General features: G+C 38.1%; 2 protein-coding genes across 2 annotated transcripts; both read left to right on the forward strand.

Moving 5' to 3' along the window:
- Positions 1–202: 202 nt before the first annotated feature.
- Positions 203–2,991, forward strand: LOC109019098 (cytochrome b561 domain-containing protein At2g30890-like). The gene is made up of 4 exons (XM_019001320.2): positions 203–356; positions 480–641; positions 2,012–2,160; positions 2,546–2,991. The coding sequence occupies exons 1-4, from the start codon at positions 231–233 to the stop codon at positions 2,853–2,855; spliced, it is 747 nt and encodes a 248-aa protein (XP_018856865.1). The 5' UTR covers positions 203–230; the 3' UTR covers positions 2,856–2,991.
- A 19,244-nt stretch (positions 2,992–22,235) lies between these two features.
- On the forward strand, positions 22,236–22,670 carry LOC118348636. The gene has a single exon (XM_035690697.1). It carries the CDS (start codon positions 22,236–22,238, stop codon positions 22,668–22,670), a length of 435 nt encoding a protein of 144 aa, XP_035546590.1.
- The last annotated feature ends 2,835 nt before the right edge of the window (positions 22,671–25,505 follow it).

Below are 25,505 nucleotides of genomic sequence, written 5' to 3' on the forward strand. Positions count from 1 at the left end.
ATCATAATTATGAAGTACTTGCATACACACAACTATAACTATCATTTCTCTTATTATTTTCATAATACAAATTATTAATATGATTATAATTCTCAAAGAGGGGCAGAGAGCGAGAGACAGATAGATACTCATGACTGTAGCTGTTTCTCGAGAACATAAAGTACCCCAACCAAGGTTTTCAGGTCTTTAAAGAAGTGGCCTCCATTGCATATCCTTTCAGAGAGGAAAGAATGCTGCTACTGCAGAAATTGGGTTGTTTCGTCATTCCAGCAAGTATTTTTATTCTTGCTCTACCAGTTGTTTGTTCATCTCAAGAACCTGCAAAAAGTGCAAGTAAAAAAGACCACCTTGATAAGGTTTATCTTTTCTTTCTATCATTCTGATCTCTTGAAAATTCTTCTTTCTCACACTACATAAATTTTTTAAATGATTTCTTTGAAATTTATCATGAAGATAACTAATTTTAGTGATGATAACAGCTGAGCCCAAAATTTCTGTTTGAGATTACACTCCATGGCTTTCTCCTCTGGGCTTCAATGGGGTTCTTGATGCCTGTTGGGATACTTATTATAAGAATGTCAAACAGAGAAGAAAGTGGGAGAAGGCTCAGAATTCTGTTCTACGTTCATGCGATTTTACAGGCAAGTTTGATTCTGTTCCTTCTGTTACATTATCTTGTTTTCTGACATATCTAGACGGACAATGAGAGTTCTTTTTTTTAATATTTCTTACCTTATATTACATGATAAGGTGTATCTCTACAGAGCTACAAAAGATAACAATGAAACTTTGAACTTCGATTACTAGAGGCAGATTCCCCCACTCTGAATTCTAATTATGATCAAAGGTATTGAATTTTTTATGGTATGAGAATCTTTTATAGGACGAATGGGAACTCATACTACTTATCACGTGACAATGACTAGAAAAAAAATAATGACTTGCACGTGAGAGAGGGTATCGAGGAATAATCTCACATTGTCTGTAGACAGGGTCTTGGACATGTTTATAACGAACAATCATCTCTTGTAGAGTCGGCTTTATGAAATGAGTTAGGCCCATAAATTTCTTCATGATATCAGAGCCTGTCACAGGATGAATGAAATCCATACTACTTACCCCGTGACAAGGACCAGGAAAAATACTGGTCTGTACGTGAGGGAGAGTGTTGATGAATAATCTCACATTACCTGGAGACAAGGTTTTGAGCATGTTTATAAGGAATGATCAATCTTCTATTGTAAAACCAGTTTTAAGAGATGAGTTAGGCTCATGAATTTTTTCATGGTATCAGAACCTACCATAGGACGAATGAGGCCCACACTACTTATCTCGTGACAAAGACCAAGAAAAATATCGACCTGCATGTGAGGAAAAGTGATGATGAATAATCTCATATTGCCTGTGAATAAAATTTTAAGCATGTTTATATAGAATGATCAATCATATTTTATAGAACTGATTTTAGTGGATGAGTTAGGTCTATAAATTTTTTCATTTTAAAAGTAATAAAGATTCTTGCTGAAATTTGTTTTCTATAGCTTACGGTTTCTTGATATTTAAGCAACGATGGGTGAACTTCTCTAGCCCAAAAGTTCATAGATTATCATGAATACTTGAGGAACAAGAAAAAGCAGCGATTCCACTATTGCAGTTCATTAAAAATCCGTTGCTTTTCCATCTTGTTTGAAACGGAGCAAGTGGAACACAATTATGACATTAGTTGTGTCATTAGCCCCATCACAAGTAACGGTGTACAAAAATAATTCATATAAAGTGAAGATATAGATCCATCATTACCGTACTTTTAGCAACCGATTTAACTTTCGTTTAGATAAAAATTAAAAATTAAATAAAATATTATTAAAATATTATATTTTAATATTATTATTATTATTTTAAAATTTAAAAAAAATTAATTAAGATTTAAAAAATTAAATTATTTATTGAATATATCTCTTAATATATCTGCTTTTATTCTTATTTTTTATTAGCATTTTATATGGAACAGGTACTGGTGGTACTTCTTGCCACGGCAGGAGCAGTACTGTCCATAAAAAACTTCAACAATTCCTTCAACAATTATCATCAAAGAATAGGGGTAGCCCTATATGGTATCATATGGCTGCAACCACTCCTTGGGATTGTAAGGCCTAAGAGGTAACCATTTAGTGTCTTTATATCAACATTAATTAATCATTATATTTGTAAGTCGGTGTGGATGACGTGTCTTCCACGTCACTAATGTGACTAGATTTTATTTGTAAGAAAAGTTTAAATTAAATTTTCTCGCAAGTTAAATCTTGTTATGTCAACAGTCGAAAGTTTGTCCTCCAGACTGACTTGCAAATATAATTCATCTATTTGAAAATTTATAGTATTAAGCTCCATTTGGCAAATGAGACAAAATAGAACAGAGCTGTGAATTTCAGCTTACTCTTGCATTTTGAAGGAGGGAATTTGTTGAGATGGGAGAGAAAAATAAGCTATATTCAATATAACTTCTGCTGCTGTTGAGTTTACAACAACTTCTTGTTCTCTCCAGGGGGTCCAAAGGAAGGAGTGTATGGTTTTTTGTGCATTGGCTACTTGGAACTGCAATATCCCTACTTGGAATTTTGAATATATATTCAGGTTTACAAGCCTATCATGAAAAGACATCAAGAAGTATAAGGCTTTGGATTATCATTTTCACTGCTGAGATGTCCTTCATTGCCTTATTGTACCTGCTGCAAGACAAATGGGTGGATATGCAAAAGCAAGGAGTCATTATGGCCAGTGAACCCATAAGGCCAACTGAAAAAGAGGTTTCTCCAAGAGACGCTGAAAAGGAGTTGATGATTAAGTCTTGTTGAGGAAGAATGTCTTTGATTTTACCTACAACCCACTCTTTTCAACCTTGTCATCCGGTTTTCTATCTGGATTTTCTCCTCTATATAACGGATTTCTATGTGAGTTAAGAGAACTTTAGGTGTCGAATATTGGGATGGGGATTCGGAGAAGATGAATTATAAATGATTTATATTTAAAATTTTATGTTCGATTTCAGGAAATATACATGGCTCTCTTATGGAGTTTGCAAATGGTATGTGTCCGAATACCTTACCAAATACCGAGTAACGATCAATCAGCGTGTTTAAAAGAGGAAAAGTAAGAACAATAGCTTATCCTCGATAAACTTGTCACCTTTGGCTATATTTTTCCTTCATTTTTTCTTGGCCACACCTTCGTTTTCGGCCTCCTCAGTCATACGTCCATACAGGTATCCCTCATTCTTTGCTCTACACGGTTACATCTGGGCTTGAGAATAATAAAATTAATAACGAGACGACCCAATCTTCAACTACTTTTCCGGCCGGCAAACTTTTGCACATCGTTGATACTTCGAGGTGGGGCCATGTTGAGTATGGCCTCCACCTCTTCCGGGTTGGCCTCTATGCCCTGCTCTGAGACCATGAAACCCAAGAAATTTTGAGACTCTACACCGAACGTGCACTTTGCCAGGTTAAGTTTCATCTGGTAGCACCTTAGTATCGTGAAGGCCCCACATAGATCGACTAAGTGCTGTTCAGAGGCCTTGCTCTTCACAAGCAGGTCGTCCACATAAACCTCCATGCTCCGCCCTATCTGTTTCTTAAACATGCAGTTGACTAATCATTGGTAGGTAGCCCCCGCATTTTCAAACCGAAGGGCATGAACATGTAGCAGTACAGTCCCCTATCCGTGATGAATGATGTTTTCTCCTCATCGTCGGGGTTCATGCGACTTTTCCAGCACAGGTGATGTTGAATGATGTTCGGATTCACTCAAACGGGCTCCCTAGACTACCAAACAGAATGTTCATCCAGATTTAGTCAACAGAATGAATCCTAACAAGTGGAACAGAATGGCCCGAGTTGAGGCTAAGAGCTCCACATTGTACTGTTGCCGTCTAATTGACTGTCTCCAGTTGATCGACCTCTGGTGCGCCTCCTGATCCTAATACATCGTCTACCATTCTAGGGGGAATGGTAGTTGGGACTACCACGATAATATTACAAATCTTAGCAAGTTAACAAATAACTTAACATACAGGTCAAAGATGCATGAATGACAGTAAAAGTATGAATGCATACATGATCATAACTAAACTTGACGTGACTTGACATTTAACATGGCATGAATTGACATTACTTGAACTTGAGCATAGACTGAACTAAAACTAAACTTGACATGACATGAACTTAATTGAGACTTCACTTGACATGACATGAACTTGAACGTGAATTGATTTGGACATGAACGTGAACATAAACTGAACTTGAACTGAAACTAAATATTAACTTAACGTGAATTGAAACATGAACAGATCGTTAACTTGAAACATGACTGAACGTGAACTTGAAACATGAACTGAACGTATACTTGAGGTTGAACAATATGAACTTGAACTTAACGTAACATGAACTTGAGCTTGAATAACATGAGCTTGAACGAGAAATACATGAACTTGGAATCTTGTTCAATAAACTAAACTTGAGCATGAACTTAAACATGAATGTGAACATGAACTCTGACAATCAAAATGATTTCGCCAGTTGTTTCCTCAAGAATAGTGAACAATCAGAATGATTTCATCCAACATGTTCCGTCAGAGATACTCAGATAATCAGAATGATTACACCAAGAGTATTTTAAATGAGATACCCAAACAATCAGAAAGATTATGCTAGGAGTTCCTACAAATACTCTGACAATCAGAATGATTATACCAAGATCATTTGAGTATAGGTATTCTAACAATTAAAATGATTACGCCAGATACAAATCGATAAAGAGCTGCCACTCGGTCAGCAAGCCTTTGCACATTGTTGATGCTTCGAGGTGGGGCCATGTTGAGTATGGACTCCACCTTTTCCAGGTTAGCCTCTATTCCCCGCTCTAAGGCCATGAAACCCAAGAACTTCTGAAACTCTACACCGAATGCGCACTTTGTCAGGATAAGTCTCATCTGATAGCGCCTTAGCACCATGATGGCCTCACGCAGATCGACTAAGCATTGTTCAGGGGCCTTGTTCTTCACAAGCAGGTCTTCCACATAAACCTCCATGTTATGCCCAATCTGTTCCTTGAACATGCGGTTGACTAACCGCTGGTAGGTGGCGCCCATGTTTTCAAGCCGAAAGGCATCGCCATGTAACAGTAATACCGCCTATCCATGAAGAATGATGTTTTCACCTCATCGTTGGGTTCATGCAAGTTTTTCCAGCAAGTGATGTTGAATGATGTCCAGATTCAGTCAACTTGGGCACCCCGGACTACCGAACAGAATGTTCATCTGGATTCAGTCAACAAAATGAATCCTAATAAATGGAACAAAATGGCCCGAGTTGGGGCTATGAGCTCCGCTTTGTGCCGTTGCCATCTAATCAACCTTCTCCAGTTGGTCGACCTCTGGTGCGTCTCATGATCCTAACACATGGTCTACCCTTCTAGGGGGAATGGTCATTGGGACTACCATGGTAATATTTTATTATAAATCTCAACAGTTAACAATAACTTAACATATAGGTCAAAGATGCTTGCATGATAGTAAAAGTATGAATTCATACATGAACATAAATCAGCTTCACGTGACTTGACATTTAACATGGCATAAATTGACATGACTTGAACTTGAGAATAGACTTAACTGAAACTAAACTTGACATGATATGAACTTAACTAAGACTTGACTTGACATGACATGAACTTGAACGTGAACTGATCTGGACATGAACTTACAAATGTGAACATAAATTGAACTTGAACTGTAACTGAATATTAACTTAACGTGAATTGAAACATGAATTGATCGTGAACTTGAAACATGAACTAAACGTGTACTTGTGCTGGAATAACATGAACTTGAACTTAACATAAAATGAACTTGAACTTGAATAACATGAGCTTGAATGTGAAATATGTAACGCCCCGTCCTCGAGGGTCCGGAGAGTTAATTCATATTACCTGATAATCAACTCCAACAATGCTAATATACTTCCAAAAGCTTCAAATCAAACGTAAACCCTTGCAAATTAAATAATCACAACAATTCATTAATCAAATCCTTGATATAGTAACCCAAAAAAATATATCAACTTCTCTACAAGTCACTTAAACTCACATTTCAACAATATAATGATAGACTCTAAATTCCCAATATTATAAAGAAATTTTGATTCAAACTAATTTCCTCAAGATAATAAATTCTTCAAAATACCACATCATCAAAACACAATAAAATTTCTTAACAATAATCGTCAATATTCATCGAAACTTTCTATTCGTAATCCACTATTATTAAGTCATCTAACCCAATGATTCACAGCCTTGATTCTCAGCTGAAATGTCCAAAATCATCTGAAAATATTGGAATAAGGGGGTAAGTTATCAACAACTCAGTAAGCAGAGAACATACACTAGTATATAAACTTGATCATTTATCAAAATTCGGAATGTATAACAAAATATTTTTTTTCAGAATGCATAGTCAGAATACTTGTTTTCAGAATGTAGAATGGAAACTTGTTACAAAAAATATAAGAGTGAAACTCTTAGAAACATTTTTATTCAAAATTCTTTTGGCATAGTATAACTGAAACATCATATAAGAACATAACTTCATGTTTAATCCCCATGGAAGGGTTGTGCATTCTGCAGAAAGTCAAGCAGAACATAAATCACCATAAATATCAAAGCGATTGCACTCAGAACAGAAAACCACTATTATATCACGTGGTGGGCCATAGGTTACTATTGTATCCCGTAACAGGGTCAGAGGTCACTATTATATCCCGTGACAGGGCCATAGGTCACTATTATATCCCGTGACTGGGTCAGATGTCACTATTATATTTGATAACAAGGCCACATATCAGAGCAAAACAAAATCAAAATCAGAGTTAGAACAGAATGAGAGCCTGAGTAAGACCAGAATCAGAATCAGAGTAAGAACAGAATCAGAATCAAAGTCAGAATCAGAGTCATAATAGAATAAACGTCATGCCAAAGGTTTTTCAGATGCCAAATCATTCCAAAACAGAGTACTGAACAAATTCATATCATTTAATATTTTTCAAAACAGATTCAAAATATCTTCACGTCACATGCAAAAATTATAAATTTTCATATTCGCTTATATTTTTTTGAGTTCAATAACAGAATGTCAAAAATAAGCTCATGTTTACACCAGTCATGCCAGAAAATATTTTATTTTTATACAGAATCTTATTAGTAATGCAGAACAAATAATTGAGATCGTTTAACATTTATTTTCAAACACAACATGCACATTTTCAAAAATTGGTCTTAGTCCATTTTATTTTTATGAAAAGTCTAGCATAAGAATCCCTCTTACTTGGACTTCTTAGCTTTTCATAAATCTTCCTCAAAATTACCGAACAACTATAAATAGTCACCTATAAAATAATCACAAAATTTTCGATCAAACACGTATCTCAATATTCAAACCTCAAATGCTAAAATAACCTATTTTCTTAAAATTCTAAAATTATCATAACTTTGAAATATCTTCACTTTCCAAATTCATTGGTATCCACTTAAACGAATCTGTACCGAAGAAAATAATCGAATAAATATTATGATAAATACGGTACTCAAAGAATGTTGGTGTTTTAAATTACTTAAGTACCCACAACGTATTATAGATTAATGGAATATTATGGCCACTTAAAATCCCATAAAATAAGGCCAACTTAAAAAGGAGTTCAATTAAAAACTAAATAGTTCAAATTAACAATATAATCATTTTTTATGAATAATAAAAACCAAGTCCATTCATTAAACATAACCAATTAAACCAAGTCCATTAAAACATAAACCCATTAAACTAAATCCACGTAACAATATATATGAAAACATCATACTAAGGGAGCAACATGTAAAAACACTTAAAAACAAGTTTGAGGTGTTTTATGGAAAAATCAAAGACCAAAGTGAAAACTGAAACGGAAAGGAGATGGAGAAGCAACGACGCACAGGAGAAAGAAGGAGAAGAAAAGGAGATGAAGAAGCCCTGAGGGCTGGACCAAATGACGTCATTTGGGGATTTAGTGGGTTGGGTTGAAGGCTCATGGGTTGGGTTGGGGACAGAATGGGCTAGGCCTAAAAAAAATTAAAACACACTCAAACATGCCCAGTCTGAAAATAGAAGAGTCCACAAAAGAAAAGGGCACAATAAAAAAATTAAGAGCCAAATAAAAACACTACAACTCAATATTAATAAAATAAAATAATTAAAGTCCAACAATAAAATTATTCAATAAAGCAAAGAGTAATTTAAATGCAAACAATAATTAATATCAAGAAGCACATCAAAATAAATTTCACAACTTAAAATTTATAAAATAAATCCAACGAGAAATTTGATAAATTTAAAACAAGAGAACCAATATTTAAATTAATTAAAATAATCATTCAATTAAAAATACATTAAAATACTAGATATCACAAAATACATGAACTTAGAATTTTGTTCAATAAATTGAACTTGAGCATGAACTTAAACATGAATGTGAACATGAACTCTCACAATTAAAATGATTTCGTCAGTTGTTTCCTCAAGAATAGTGAACAATAAGAATGATTTCGCCCAACATATTCCTTGAGATATACTTAGACAATTAGAATGATTACACTATGAGTATTTTAAATGAAAGATTATGCCAGGAGTACCTCGTAATAGTCTGAAAATCAGAATGATTACGCCAAGAGCATTTAAGTAGAGGTATTCTAACAATCAAAATAATTACGCGGGATACAAATCGATTAAGAGCCGCCACTCGGCCGGTAAGACTTTGCACATCATTGATGCTTCGAGGTGGGGCCATGTGGAGTATGGCCTCCACCTTTTCTTGGTTGGCCTCTATTCCACACTCTGAGACCATGAAACCCAAGAACTTCTAAGACACTACACCGAACGCGCACTTTATTGGGTTAACGCCTTAGTACCGCGAAGGCCTCTCACAGATCGACTAAGTGTTGTTCAGGGGCCTTGCTCTTTATAAGCAGTTCATCCACATAAACCTCCATACTCCACCCTATTTGTTCCTTGAACATGTGATTGAGTAACCGCTAGTAGGTGGCCCCTGCGATTTCAAGTTGAAAGGCATGGCCATGTAGCAGTATAGCCCCTATCAGTGATAAATGATGTTTTCTCCTCATCGTTGGAGTTCATGCGGTTTTTCCAGCACAGGTGATGTTGAATGATGTCCGGATTCTGTCAACCTGGGCTACCCAGACTACTGAACAAAATATTCATCCAGACTCAGTCAACAAAATGAATCCTAACAAGTGGAACAAAATGGCCCGAGTTGAGGCTATGAGCTCTGTGTCGTGCCGTTGCCTTTTAATTGACTGTCTCCAGTCGGTTGACCTCTGGTGTGGCTCTTGATCCTAACACATGGTCTACCATTCTAAGGGGAATGGTAGTTGGGACTACCACGATGAGATTTAATTATAAATCTAAGCAAGTTAACAAACAACTTGGCATATAGGTCAAAGATGCATGCATGACAGTAAAAGCATGAATGCATACATGATCATAAATAAGTTTGACGTGACTTAGGCCTACACAACGTCGAACCTGCACTAGTTTTGGACTTGACCCAGTGTCCAGACCAACAAGAAAAGAACTGACCCGACTTGAGTTGGGTCAACCTGTCTGCCGATTGAGAACTTAAAAGTCGAAACTAATCTCAGCCAATACCATTTCTTTTCCAGGCCCTGAACATTCCTTCCTCCCATCTCACCCCCCATTTCTTCTGCACTGCAAAAACAATCTCCTTTCCCTTTAGCTACTGCTGCTGCGCTTTGAGTGGTTGAGTGACTTTATGGGGCTTATTGTGGAGGACTTCTTGAATGAGTGCCAGTAGTTCGCGTCGACGCCTGCATCTCTCTCCCTTTTCCATTATTGCTTCACCTCCTCCCCTTCAGAACTCGTTGCCAATCAGTTCTTCCACTCTTTCCATTTTCATAACGACGACATTCTCCTCAATGGGGATGAGTTGGGTCGCGTGTTGTTTTTCTTCGAGCTACCAAAATGTTTTAGCTAAGGTGAACTTTGTCGATTAATCAGCCAGCTTGTGATGAATTTATGGTTGCTTGGTGGATGAGGGCTACGTTATTGGGTCGTGGGGAAGTGAATGTGATTGTATTGTTTGAGTCAAAATGACCATGTGATTTTTCTTTTTTTCCCTCTGTTTGAGGCTGTGCTTGTTATTTGTTAGAGTCGACAATGATGACGAATAGAGTTGGCAGTGATGACGGTGATGACAAAGAGAAATGGGGAGGGATGGTAGCTAGGGTTTGAGATTTGGGGAGGGATGGTAGACGGTTTGAGATTTGGGGAGTTTTCATCGGATCGAAACCGACAATTAGCTGGTTTGACCCGCAAGTTAGTTCAACCTGCTTTTATCGCTCGGGTCGGGTCAGTTCATACTGATGGTGCATAACGGCTTTTCTGCACAGCCCTAACATGACTTGACATTTTACATGGCATGAAATGACATGACTTGAACTTTAGCATAGATTGAACTGAAACTAAACTTGACACGACATGAACTTAACTGAGACTTCACTTGACATGACATGAACTTGAACGTGAACTGATTTGGACATGAACGTAAAAATAAACTGAACTTCAACTGAAACTGAATATTAACTTAACGTGAATTGAAACTTGAACTGATTGTGAACTTGAGACATGACTGAACGTGAAGTTGAAACATGAATTGAATGTGTACTTGAGCTTGAATAACATGAACTTGAACTTAACATAACATGAACTTGAACTTGAATAACATGAGCTTGAACGTGAAATACATGAACTTGGAGTACCTAATAATACTTTAACAATCAGAAGGATTACGCCATGAACATTGAAGTAGAGATATTCTAACAATCATACTGATTAGGCCAGAAGTACTTTGTGTGAATTATAAATGGAGATGCTTGGACAATTATAGTGATTACATCACGAGTATCACAAGCAAGACTGGTTGAGAAAGTACTATTTTAGAGAAACACTCTATACTCGAGACATGACGTGACGTAAAACGAAATGATAGATAACATGACATACGTAACGTGACATATACGTGAGATGCATGACTTGACGTAACATGAAACATATTAAAAATTATGTAACATGGCATAACATGTAACATATAAACATTACGTAACATAACATAACATGTAACAGACAAAAATTAAATGACATAGCATAACGTGTAATAGATAACAATACGTGACATGACAAAAAATCTAATAGATAATATTATGTGACATCGAATAACGTGTAACAAGTAGCAGTACATGACATGGCGAAACACGAGAAATTGTAAGTAGGAATTTTAAAAGTTAGAAACTTTATCACTAACAATTAGAAACATGGAAAATTATAACTTAGAATAAATTTACTATTTTACCTTTTACATGTGGAAAAATGATCATTTTATCCCTAACTTAAAGATTTCACATTCTAACTCCAAAAGTCACCAAAATTTACTTTTTTCATGTAAATTTTGTCATAAACTAAAATATCAACTTAGAAAAATTTAAAATCGAACACAATTATACAAAACATCATAGGGCCGAAACTTCCAAAAGTCATATCTCTTGTTTTTTATTACAATTTCTTCCAACTCTGAAACTCATGATCAAAGCAAAATATTGCAAAAAGATCCTCATATCCTAAGTTTAAAAGTATGCTTAAAACATCCAACAAAAATATACTTGTAATAGACACAAAACCTTTTAGTAAAAAGATCTAAACTTTTTAACTAAAATAAAAGCTCTTGAATCTCAAGGTTTTGACATTTTTCAAAACATTCCAACAACTTCCAAAAATTCAAAAATTTCTTCTAACATATTCATAACACATTTTTAATAATTAACATACTTTGAATCAAAGCATAAGAGTCACCAAAAATCACAGAATCTCACTTGAAGTACTCGACTCCAACACTTAGCCAAAAAAATAATATTTTTTCTCAAATTTGCTATGATCAAGCACTTGATCTGAGGCATATCATAATACAATCTTCAAACCAAAACATCATATCATTTAAAAAAAGTGTCATAAAGTAGATCCAAGCATTAAGCTTAAAATCACATGGCTAAAAATAGACCAAAATATGGATCTGGCCGAAATCATCAAACTTTTGGCCCAATCGAGTATTCTCTTACATAAAAGTTTATATCTTTGAAACTAACACAAAAAATATTCAAACTAATATCCTAACATGTATCTAAAAGACTTAGGATCATTAAATAAAAATATCAAAGCTATTAGAATAAGATTAAACCACAAAAGATCCAAACTTTCTTAAAACAGAAACTGTTTTTCCTCTTTCAGATTCTAAGTTTCTAGATATGAGAAAATATTTCATCAAAACTTTAATATTGCAACTAATCTCCAAAAAACATTCATATAAACTTTTTGAAAACCCTCCATAAAAATTTGGGACCAAAATTTGTCCATTAGCTTGGTAAAAAATTTCAAAATACAACACATTATCCAAATTATTGCCTAGATTGACCTTTCCATGGTAAAAACAATTGTTTTCAACCCAAAAACCATTAAATCAAACAAAAAATATGTACACAGAAACTATACTCAAAGATGAACAACTTTTATGAAAGAATAATTGTGAGACGATACTTACAAGGGTTCCAAAAATAGCACGCCAAAAGCCTCTAGAATCTACTCGAGAGAGCTCCCATGGGCTTCTTTCCAAGAATGGGGGTGAAAAGTGGTGAAGTAAGGGAAGTGGTGACCTGCAAGCCTCAAGTACTTCTAAAAATGGAGGAATGGTCTTGTATGACATCTTTGTGTATGGTTATTAGGTCACAAAAAGTTAAAAATAGTGAAGGGGAATGACTGTTGTTGCTGCCGTGTGGAAGAGGGTGATGAGATGGATTTTCCTCTCACATCAAGTGACTATTTGGGGCTGTTCAAGGAAGATTTTGATCTTCCATGGGTGGGTGGAAACTTCCTCATGAAGTTTTGCCAAGGTGGCCAAAATTCGTGGGCCTTAAACAAGTGGGCTTCATTTGGGGTTTAAAGAGGGTTTGGTTGGAGTTTGAGATGCTATCAAGCCCAAATCTTTTTTTTCTTGGCCCAATCAAATTTCCAAGGTTTAAAGGGTTGGATAATGATTTCATAACATGAAGTTTAGAAATTAATAGCATTTAGAAGTGATTTAATTAAGTGATTCAACACAATGCTAGAAATCGGATCAAATAGGGTTTGGAGGCAAACAATAGGGTTTGGGCAAACCGTTTAGGGTTTCGGTATCAACCAAGCTTTTGGGATTTTACTAGGGTTGAAACCCTCTTTGGTTTGGAACAATTTGGAGGGTTGGATGGAATAGGGTTTTAATTAAGTAATTCAACACAATGCTAGAAATCGGATCAAATAGGGCTTGGAGGCAAACTATAGGGTTTGGGCAAATCATTTAGGGTATCAGTATCAACCAAGCTTTTGGGATTTTACTAGGGTTGAAACCCTCTTTAGTTTGGAACAATTTGGAGGGTTGGATGGAATAGGGTCTTGCTTAGGTCGCATGATCTTATACCTTAATTTCCTCACATTTCCATCTCATGTATTGGTGTCAAGTATCCAATACTATTCACGAAAAGTGGCTAAGATCTTGCCAAGTGTCGCAATAAAACTTCTCCAATCTAATTTGAACATTTTACACTTTGATTTTGAAAAACTGCTTTTGGTGCCACTATTAAGGTTACTATTCACTCCTGGAAAGTGAAAAACAAACTTTGCATTGAAAAATCCTAAACATACACACCAAACTAAATGTGCAATTCGTTTATCAAAATTTAATCTCGAAGTGCCTCAAAATAAACAAAACGCATTTTCAAACAAGCGTTTCATCCGAAAACTGAAAATAAGATTATTACGCCATAAAATTCTAAATATTTATTTGAGTCTAATAGCGCAGACCATATCACATTCTAACACTTCTAACTATCTCAAATAAATTAAATCGAGCTTCTGACACTATAGTGAGTGGTAATATTGTCTATGCTGACAGACTAAAAGCTACGTGATTGGTTGATTCGTGAAATCTTTCAGAGTTTGTACAAGGTTCCTAAAGCCTATAGAAATTCTACCATTGAATTTTTAGCGAGTTGTTACACTCATCATGCTGGGCTAGAGGGGGAGTGGGGGTGCATATTGTTACGGACGCCAGAGAAGAGCACAACTATGCCATCAAATTGGCGTTCAAAACCACTAATAATGAAGCAGAGTACGAAGTGCTGCTGGTGTTCGCATAAAAATATCTCTGCAAGTGCACAACTAAGTCACAAGTAGTAGTGTTTTAAAGAAAACGGATATCGAACCCACAATGAATAATTATGCTATTGAGTATTGAAATTGACTAAATTAATTACTATTTGGAAAATCGAATTTGAAGAATAGAACATTAAAATTAAGATTTTAAAGATAATAAGAATAGATCTAGAGTTTTTTATTTCACCTAGCAAATCCCACACAATTTATTCTTCCTTGTTATAGAATTTCAATTATCCCAAGTTGATCATAAAAATTTCTTAATTATTCAATATTTTATCTCGAACAATACCAAAAACATCTCCAATTAATAACTTCATATCTCTATGTGAATTTAACTAATTAGAGACTCATTAAGTCCTTTGGAGTTTTCTTAAAAATCACATTAGTCGCGATAAAGCATCTTTGCTTTTGCTCAACTAATGATATTTAATCCTTGAGCTTAATCACAAATTATCTCTCGGTCTTATTGCAATCCAAAAGATCTAACAATAGTTAGCTAGAAAATTGTAAACATTAAGAACAAGAAATAAACATTCAATCATAGAAATATTATAAATAAAATAATTTGGAATATAAATTATGTGTTCAATGCTAGGCTACATCAAAGCTCCAGAAAATAGAATTAGTTCATAATGAAATTGAAAAGAAAAATAATAAAACTATTGTTCTTCGTTGAAGTCAGTTAATGACGCATGCGGCTCTCGCCTCTCCCAGTTCCGCCTTCTCAAAATAACATTTCAAGAATAAATTTTGGAATTTTAAACTCAGACTCAAACTCTAAAACATAAAAGCTCTCGACCCCGATTTAAAACTCTCCTCTATTCATCTCACAAGTCGAGATTAAATAGATGCCAAAATTCAAATCTAGAAAAAGATAACTGTGGCTACAATCTAGCCTAAAGATTTGAAAAATAATTTCTAAAAATAAATATTAATATAAAAGGAATTATCCCAAGAATAACTGGAATATCTAAAATGGAAGATTCAGTGATACGCGGCTTGAATTGTGGAGCTCAAAAGGATTTGGTCACCAACAGATTGAATGCGAAACTCAAATTTGGTGGTCAGCAACCGATTGATCACGGTCGGGAGGAATTATCCCACCGATTAAATGTCGTGTGCATTGAATATAACTGGCGTGGAGGTCACAAATGAACGGGCGTGGAGGCCACAAAGACAACACGACCCTCTTCTTGCCTACCGAGTGGAAAGACTCCCGGCCAGGATGAAAGACTCATCTCGCATTTTCTAGTTGTTGCCCACGATGTGGTTTAGGTTAGTCTTTTAAGTTGGTCATTTAGACTAGTCGCCCAATCTAACCACCTAGAGCCTTGTTGCCAAATATTCACGCCTTCTGGTCACAAGTTTCCTCGTCTACCGAGAGATAAGTTTTCTCACCTTTTGGGTGAGAGAAATATCTTTGCTGCCCATGGGACAAGACTCATCGACCCAAATCTCATCGGCTCTCTTTAAATCTCGCTACCGCTCATCGATCTGGATCCGTAGTCTCTTCTTTTGTACCAAAATGCTCTCATTTTGCACTAAATTTTCTCATTTGTTCAAATCTAATAAAATAAATAAAAAAATACAGAAAAAAGGTCAATAGTATTGAAGAAAAAATGACATTTTTCATAAATAAAAGAGTGAAAAAAATCACATAAAAATAATACTTATCAGCTGGCTGGCTTGGCAGTTGCTAAGTTGCTTGGCACCAATGAGATAGAGGTGAAAGCTGACTCCCAAGTAGTCATCAACCAGGTTCGATAGGAATTCTTTATGAAGAGCGAAAAATTTTAAAAAATACTTGATGCTGGTAAGAAACAAGAGCGACCACTTTATATATTTTCAAATTCAGCAAATACCAAGAGCCGAGAACTAAAAGCTAGATAAGCTGGCGCGAGCTACGTCTTGGTAGGAAGACTCGCCCCTACCAGAGCAGATAGTGGCCAGGAATGTAGAGATGCTCGCAATAGGGGTCGAGATCTTAGAGGTGAGGTCGAGAGCTCTATAATGGCCGCAAGCATAATCAAGTACCTCGATGGAAACGAGTTACTCGATGATAAGTGGGAAGTGAAGAAAATCTAGAATAGGGCGGCTCGCTTCATCCTTACTAACAGGGTCCTATACAAACAGGGTAATTATGTGCCCCTCCTAAGGTGTGTCTCACTTGAGCAAGCGCAGTTCATCCTTGCGGAGGTACATGAAGGAGTGTACGATAACCATTTGGGAGGAAAATCATTGGTGGGCAAAGTAATGAGGGCAGGATACTACTGGCCCCGCACCCTCAAAGATGCAGATAAGTTCATTCGAAAATGTCAAAAGTGCCAGGAGTTCTCCCCAGTGCGTCATTGCCCACCAGAGGAGTTGACATCAATCACGTCACCATGACCCTTTGTACAATGGGGCATTGACTTGGTCGACCCCCTTCCTCCAAGCAAACGAGGGGTAAATTTGTAGTTGTGGCTATAGACTACTTTACTAAATAGATTGAAGTTGAGGCCCTAGCGACAATAACAGGGAGCAATATCACCCAGTTCCTATGGAAGGTGGTCATTTGCAAGTTCGGCATCCACCATTTTACCATATCAGACAACGAAAGGTAGTTTGAATCGAACCATTACCATGACTGGTGCAAGGACCTGGGAATCAAGTTTAAGTATTCCTCCCCAAGACACCCATAGTCCAATGGGCAACTTGAGGCGACCAACAAAACATTACTCATGATCCTTAAGAAGAAGCTCAACGACAAGAAGGGAACATAGGCAGAAGAACTCATAGGGGTGTTGCGGGCTTACCAAACCACGGTTAGGACTGTGAAAGGCAAAACCCCCTTCAACTTCACCTACGGACATGGGTAGTATCAGTCGTCGAAGTAGGAATGCCCACCTACAGGATCAACAACTTGATCAAGACTCCAACTGCACGAGATTGGAGGAAGAGCACAACTTGTTAGAAGAAAGAAGGTTAGAAGTAGAGGTAAGGAAAGTGATAAACAAAAGAAGGGCGGAACACTGCTTCAACCAATGAGTCCGGCCAAGATCCTTCAAAGTCGAAGACCTAGTGCTAAGGCAAGTTGGGATAACCACTCAGGACGAAGGAAAGTTGTGGCCGAGATGGGAGGGTCCTTACGTAGTCATGGCAAACAACTGCCTAAGCTTGTATAGGCTCAAAGATGCACAAGGAAAGGACCTACCACACCCGTGGAATGCCAAACACCTGTAGAAGTTCTTTCGTTAAAAGTGTAAGTTGTATTTGTTTCAATAGTCTATAAACAATAAATAAAGTAGTGTTTGTCTCCCAGGAGTATGTTTATTCCCATCCAAATCAACGAGGCGAGTTGAGACGGACGTAATGCCCGACCTCCGTCAATTTTCAAGCCATAGGGTGAGTGCAATCTAATGTACTGCTTGACCTCCCCTCCCCCCATTCGCACCAGTGGGGGTCAACAAGGTGAGTCCAGTCTAACGTACTGTTCAACCTCCATCTAGTTTCAAGGCATAGGGCAAGTCCAGTCTAACGTGTTGCTCAACCCAAGTCACACTTCGAGGGCCAACTAGGCGAGTCCAGTCTAACGTACTGCTAAACCTCCATCTAGTTTCAAGGCATAGGGCGAGTCCAATCTAACGTATTGCTCGACCCAGCCATCACACATGCGAGGGTCAACGAGGGGAGTCCAGTTTGACATGCTGCTTGACCTCTATCCAGTTTCAAGGCATAGGGCGAGTCCAGTCTAACATATTGCTCCACCCCCTCTTACACCTACGAAGGTCAACGAGGCGAGTCTAGTCTGATGTACTCCTCAACCTCCATCCAGTTTCAAAGTAGAGAGTGAGTCCAATCTAACATATTGCTTGACTCCCACTCCCCTCGCACCTGCGAGGGTCAACGAGGCAAGTCCAGCTTGACGTACTGCTTGACCCTCACTCCAATTTCAAGGCATAGGGCGAGTCCATTTTAACGCATTGCTAGACCACCCTTGCACTTGCGAGGGTCAACGAGGTGAGTCTAGTCTGACATACTGCTCAACCTCCATCATGTTTCAAGGCATAGGGCAAGTCCAGTCTAACGTACTGCTCGACCCGCCCTCACATTTACGAGGGTCAATGAGGTGAGTCAAGCCTGACGTACTTCTCGACCTCCATCCAATTTTAAGGCATAGAGTGAGTCCAATCTAACGTATTACTCACCCTCTGGAACTTGCAAGGGTCAACGAGGCGAGTCCAGTCTGACGTACTGTTTGACCTCCATCTAGTTTCAAGGCATAGGGCGAGTTCAGTCTAATGTACTGCTTAACCCTTCTTGCACCTGCAAGGGTCAACGAGGCTAGTCCAGTCTGACCTACTGCTTGACCTCCATCCAGTTTACAACTCTATGGGGTGAGTCCAGTATAACGTAATGTTCGACCCCCACTCACACCTGTGAGGGTCAATGAGATGAGTCAAATCTAACGTACTGCTCGACCTCCATCCAGTTTCAAGGCATAGGGTGAGTCCAGTATAACGTACTACTCGATCTCCCCTCACGTCTATGAGGGTCAGTGAGGTGATTCTAGTCTGATGTAATGCTCAACTTCCATCCAGTTTCAAAGTTTGCAAGGCAAGGCCATCTAGTTTAGAAGACTAAGGGGCGAGTCCAGTCTAACGTACTACTCGACCCCCCGCCCCCCCAACGCCTGCGAGGGTCAACGAGGCGAGTCCAGTCTGACGTATTGCTTGACCTCCATCTAGTTTCAAAGTTTGCAAGGTAAGGCCATTTAGTTTACAAGTCTAAGGGGCAAGTCTAGTCTAACGTACTGCCCGCCCCCCCCCCCCCCTCATGCCTACGAAGTTCAACGAGGCGAGTCAAGTCTGACGTACTACTTGATCTCCATTCAGTTTTAAAGTTTGGAAGATAAGGCCAACCAGTTTACAAGTCTAAGGGGAGAATCTAGACTTCTAAACTGCTTGACCCCCCTCAAGTTTACAAGTCTATGAGGTGAGCCCAGTCTTATGAACTACTCAACCTCCCTAACGCAACTTTGATTATCTTGGGTCTAAGGTCAGGTTATTTGTGATGCTTAATTCAAGTTTTTTTACAGACAGCGAAAATAAAGACAAAGCGACAAAGGGAAATGGGAAATGGGAAAGTAAAAAGTACAAGGAGCGCAAACAAATGCATGAACAAAAAAGCGCAAATAAATACAAAGTACAAAGGTCTACATGGAAACGAAAAGTCAGTCGATGGGGTCTTCTAGGAAGGTGTTGGGAATTGAATTTAGGCCTATGGAGGTTCCATGCTCCAATGCCTGCGAAAGCAGCCCGATAGAACATACCCCAGAGAAGAGGTCTGTAAGCGACTGCCTAGATCTCGATTGATAGGGAGGTAAATGGGAATCCAATATCTGACCCCCTGCTCCTTAGGGTGATGGTGGGCCTCGGCACCGCGTCGAGGTTTCGACCTGGGCTCGTCGACTTGGTCCCTGTCCTCCTCAGGCTCTGGTTCCTCTTGGGCAAAGGCTCCCCTTGGACAAACGAATGGGACTTGCTCCGGCACCGATCCAATGTCCTTGCCAGTAGGAGGTTTACTCCCACCGTAGCCTAAAATCATAGCCTCATCTCAAGTGGAGTGGTTGAGACTTTAATAATATCCACCAACCGCATCTCAGCCAGGATTCAAGCGCAACAGCTAGGTCTTCCTTGGCTTGCATTAACACCATCTCGGCTTCAGTCTCCAATAGGGCAAGTAAGACTTCACTGGCCCCCATTGAAACCATCCTAGCTTCAATCCCCACATCCCTTTAATCTTCCCCTCCTGTCGTTGGAGCCTCAAATTTGACCTCTAAGGGGGCTTCTACGAACCAACCTCATGCTCGAGAGAGTATTCAAATGGGGACTCAGGGATAGAAACCCTCCCATCACCAAGATCAAAGCCCCCCCTCCTCTACAATAGCCCCTCCTGTTCCATGGTAACTCGGAACCTCACGTCGCCCACCTCAACAACCTCTGGGGCAGAAACTGTCTCAACGTTAACTTCTGGCAGGGAGACGCAAACCTTGCACACTTTACTGATGTGAAATGCCAAAACAATTATTTTATATTAAAAAAAAGTGACACAGCCAATCACATCAGTGGAGTGCACAAAAGTGATTGCACATAGATTTATTGCACACAAAATAGCAACTTCAAGTAAGCGAAAAGATACGTTCGGCCATATAATCCATTGTCAATTCCTGTAGCCAAGAAGTCCAACCAATTTTGTGCTTTCTTTAATTCTGCCATCATAGACTTGAGACAAGAAAGATAACAAAGTTAATACATTGCTTTAATCAAACTCTAATACACTACAACAAACATGAACTAAGTAAAAGCATTTATCCTCACAACGCATGGTAGTGCTACCCTGCGACCAGGCTTGTTGGAAAATATATAAAAAAATAAAATGCCATAGCATTATCAGTAAAGATGCCTATTTTATCATATTCTAAATCACATGCAAGTATTATTTGATACATTTTAAGCCATTCAAAAAAAATATATTGAAAGAAGATACATAAGTGGAATTTATCTTACTTAATTAGCTAGTTAATTCTACCAAAAAAAGAAAAAAAAAAGAAGGAAAGATGATACTGCAGAAACAATAATATTGGAGATTTTGGGGTAGAATTTGTTTGCTTTGTAGCTTTACCAGTGCTTACTCCAAGATTTGCAGCCAAAGATTGTATTATAAGTCCAAACATAAATCCAACGAGTGCAACCCACAGTAGCTGCAAATTCTAAATAGCACAAACATTTATATATAGTACTATGCCTCTTCTATGAGCTGAATTAATTTTTCCAGCTTACTACTGAATAAAAGAGCATTAATAATTTATGCTTTCAAATTGTTATTAAAGGCTTTTTCTTGAATGTTTTCCCTTGCTATTTGATTTAGCTCATATTTGGTAAGAATGCTAAACCCACCGTACCAAAAATATGGCTATTTCAGATATACATAGTCCGATAATTTAAATTTGACAGACCATTGTAAATAAAGGCTATTTGATGCTGCAACCGCCCTGATATAGACTCGGATCGTAGCAAAGTTGTAGAAAATATTATGACTTACAAGTTCAGGAACCCTAAGAAAATACACATACACACATGCAAATAAGCATTAATAGTCCCATGAGTGCAAAAGCTTACTTCCTCCCAGCCAGCCAATAATGGACCAAGAGCTACCCCAACGAAACTATTGGAGCATGAAAGTGAAAATACAACAAAGGAAGGTACAACACAGAAGGTGGCCTCAGCAGATGCAATCACCTAAGTATAATGGTCCATGGCTGTACCAATGTCAGGGACATTTTTTCTGTGTATATTCATTCTTTGTAGTGGAGTCATTAGTCCTTTTTCTTCTCTTTTTATTTAGACTTGTCTGTATGTAGAGCTGGCTGCTACATAGCAGCATATACAATTGTTTTCTTTGTGCAGATAGTTATAGGTGCCTTTGATACATGTTTCTCTATATATTGTATTCTGTAATTTCATTTCAATATCTAATGAGAAATTTCATAGCTTCCTCTTCCATTTGGAGCTATTTTTCCTTCTGATATTTCTCTTCTTATCCTTTGCTTCCCAAGTGCTACTCTGCAGCTTGATTTCTTACATGGTACCAAAGCAGTAGTTGTTGTGAACAATGGAAGACAAATCAATGAACCAAAATAATCAACAACATGTTTCAAAATAATCCCTATCGGATAGAGAATAGGGATAACACAATGGACAATTTAGTTACTGATCTCTTAACCACAGAAAACTATGTTACCTGGTCTAGAGCCATGTGAAGAGCACTCAGGGCCAAGAACAAGATTGGCTTCCTTAATGGAGACATCAGAAGGTCTAGAAGTCAGGATGATCCCCTCATGGAGGCGTGGGAACGCTGCAATGATGTAGTGGTGTCCTGGATTCACAACTCAGTAAGCAGCTCTGTGAGAACTAGCTTAGTCTACATTGATGATGCTTATGCTATTTGGAATGAGCTACAAGATAGGCTATCACAGCAAAATGGACCGCACATTTTTCAGTTGAAGAAATCTTTGGCAAGTCAGTCACAAGGAGATGACTCAATAAGCATCTACTTTGTAAAAATCAAGACCATTTGGGATGAACTAATTCTTTATGACCCTATGCTTGAATGTAGTTGTGGTCAATTGAAAATTCCGAGGGACAGGTACCAAAGGGACTGTGTCATCCAGTTCCTTATGGGCCTAAGTGACTGCTACTCTAATGTTAGGGGCCAGATCATATTGACTGAACCTATGCCTACATTGAACAGGGTTTTCTCCATGGTTCAATAGCAGGAGAAACAACACCAGATGATTTCTAGTACCTCTTCCCCTAACCTTATGGCCATGCTTACTAAAGGGAATTTTGGCAACTTCAAATCTGCCAACAGGCGTGAGAGGCCTTACTGCACACATTGTAAGATGCAGGGACACACTTTAGTCTTCTGCTACAGCAAAAGGATCACTCAATCAAGTCTTCTGCAGGGCAACATCAGACCACTTTTCCCACTATAGCAAACACAGCCAGTATTTCCAAGATGTCTAGTATTTTTTCTTGCCTCTCAGCCTATACATAGAGACCTTCCAGTTTTTCTAGTGTTCCTTGGATTTTGGACACGGGGCAACTAACCACATAACTTGCAACCCCTCCTTTTTCAACATAGTCACAACAAATGTATTTTATTAAGTTAAGCTTCCCAATGGGGAAAAGGTACCTATCACACATATAGGAACTATTAGAATTACTGAGCACATTATTTTACAAGATGTGCTTTGTGTTCCACCATTTTCTTTTAATTTATTGTCTGCCATAAAAATTGCTAAGGACCTTGCTTGTTGCTTAGTATCTCTGTCAAACTGTTGTTTCCAACATGACCTTTTGTCATGGACCACAATTGGGATGGGTGAAACCAAGGATGGATTGTACCACTTGCTAACAATGAAAGTCTCTCCCTCAACATTGATGACTACCCTTTCAACGCTTTCCAAGAATGATAGTTTTGTTTCTGCTTCTGTCATGAATAGCATTTCTGTTTCAGACCTTTGGCATTGTCGCCTAGGCCATGTTTCAAATTCTAGGTTATCTTTGATCAATGATCCTATTGTACAAAACTCCTTACCTTCTAATAATAAAAGGCCTTGTTGTATTTGTCCTATGGCCAAGCAGCATAGGCTACCTCTCTCTCACAGCTCTCATTGTTCTTCTAACAGCTTTGAAATTGTTCACTTTGATCTTTGGGGCCCTTCTTTAGAGATTGCTTATGATGGTACTCGATTTTTCCTCACTATTGTGGATGAAGTTTCTCGAACCACTTGGGTTTATCTTCTTAAGAACAAATATGACTGTAACACCCCAATAGAAGGCCCAAACCACTTGGTCTATACTCCAAAAGGACTAGTCAATGATACAATTGGAGCCCCATTGAGACCTTATAAAGAGCAAGAACTTCTCATTTCCAATCAATGTGGGATCCCATACACCACCTACCCTTATCCATATCATATGGGGTATCACAATCTACCCCCTTAAATTCCCGACGTCCTCGTCGGGCCTGTCTATTATAGGTGGCACGGCTCAAGTCCCACATTTTTGGTTGGGATAGGCTCTGATACCATTTGTAACGCCCCAATAGAATGCCCAAACCACTTGGCCTATACTCCAAAAGGACTAGTCAATGATACAATTGGAGCCCCATTGAGACCTTATAAAGAGCAAGAACTTCTCATTCCCAAGCAATGTGGGATCCCATACACCACCTACCCTTATCCATATCATATGGGGTATCACAATGACACAAGACAGTGCATAGAGTCCTTTTTCAACCTGGTTGAGACCTAGTTTCGAAACTAAAATTAAGACTGTTAGGAGTGGCAATGGTGTTGAGTTTCAAACAAAAGAAGTTTTTAGTAAGAAAGGTGTAATTCATCAAAGAAGTTGTGTCCAAACACCTCAACAAAATGGGATTGTTGAGAGAAAACATCAACATATTTTGAATGTTGCACAAGCTTTAAGATTTCAGTCTAACATCCTTCTCAGATATTGGAATGAATGCATCCTTACTACCACCTATATCATAAATAGAATTCCAACCCCAGAAAGTTGTTTGATCTTAATGGCAGGAAGAGTGTTTTTCTAGGCTATCCCTTTGGAGTGAAGGGTTAGAAGTTACTTGACCTTGAGAGCAAGAATGTGTTTCTGTCTTGGGATGTCATTTTCCACGAGTCTATTTTTCCCTTTCAAAGGGATTCATCTTCACAACAGTTATCCATACCTACCATTGGGCAGGCTTTTTTATTTATCTTTGGCTGAGAATTCTCCTCACTCTACTGGTCTTGCTAGCCATGACCAGCCATCAACTCTCCAATCACCAAATTCTGAACACCTCCAAACAAAAAAGCACCCCCTCTCTCTCTCCATCAAGACCATCACATTTTCCTGACAGCATTTGCAGACCTGATGTTACCACTTCAAAACCCTCATCTGTGATGCCCGCAAATTCCGCTTGGGATCGGACGGACATTTGAAGCGTCGAGACATGCAACACAAGGTTACTTGCCCCCGTTCATGACATATAAGATGCAATATTCCTAACATGCATCTAGCATTATGCAATATTCGCAGCGGATAATTTTTCTTTTTAGCAATACTATGCACCAAACCGAAATATCCCAAATACTTAAAACATACTTCATACATAATGACATACTAAACAACTGAGATCACAATATTAATCCATATGGTTGTGATCAAAAGAGTGATGGAGATTGAACTCTACAAATACAAGTAGTAATCTGAGGTAACTACTGTATTAACACCTACATCGCATCGTCGCTTAGTCGACCATTTCCAGTTGGTCGATTCCCGATTCTCCTTCAGATCCTGTAACAAAATCTACCATTCGGGGGGGGAATGGTAGTTGGGACTACCACAGTGAGATTTGATTACAAATCTCAGCAAGTTAACAGGAAACTTCCACACAGGTTAATGATGCATGCATGGCAGTAAAAGCATGAATGCATAATCAAATCGTAAGTAATCATAGCATAACTTGACATACAACATAACATAACTGTCATAACTTAAACTGAAACTGAAACTTAGCATGAACGTGACTTGAAACATAACAT

The sequence above is a fragment of the Juglans regia genome, chromosome 1 (genome assembly GCF_001411555.2).
Source record: "Juglans regia cultivar Chandler chromosome 1, Walnut 2.0, whole genome shotgun sequence".
In the NCBI taxonomy this organism is placed as follows: domain Eukaryota; kingdom Viridiplantae; phylum Streptophyta; class Magnoliopsida; order Fagales; family Juglandaceae; genus Juglans; species Juglans regia.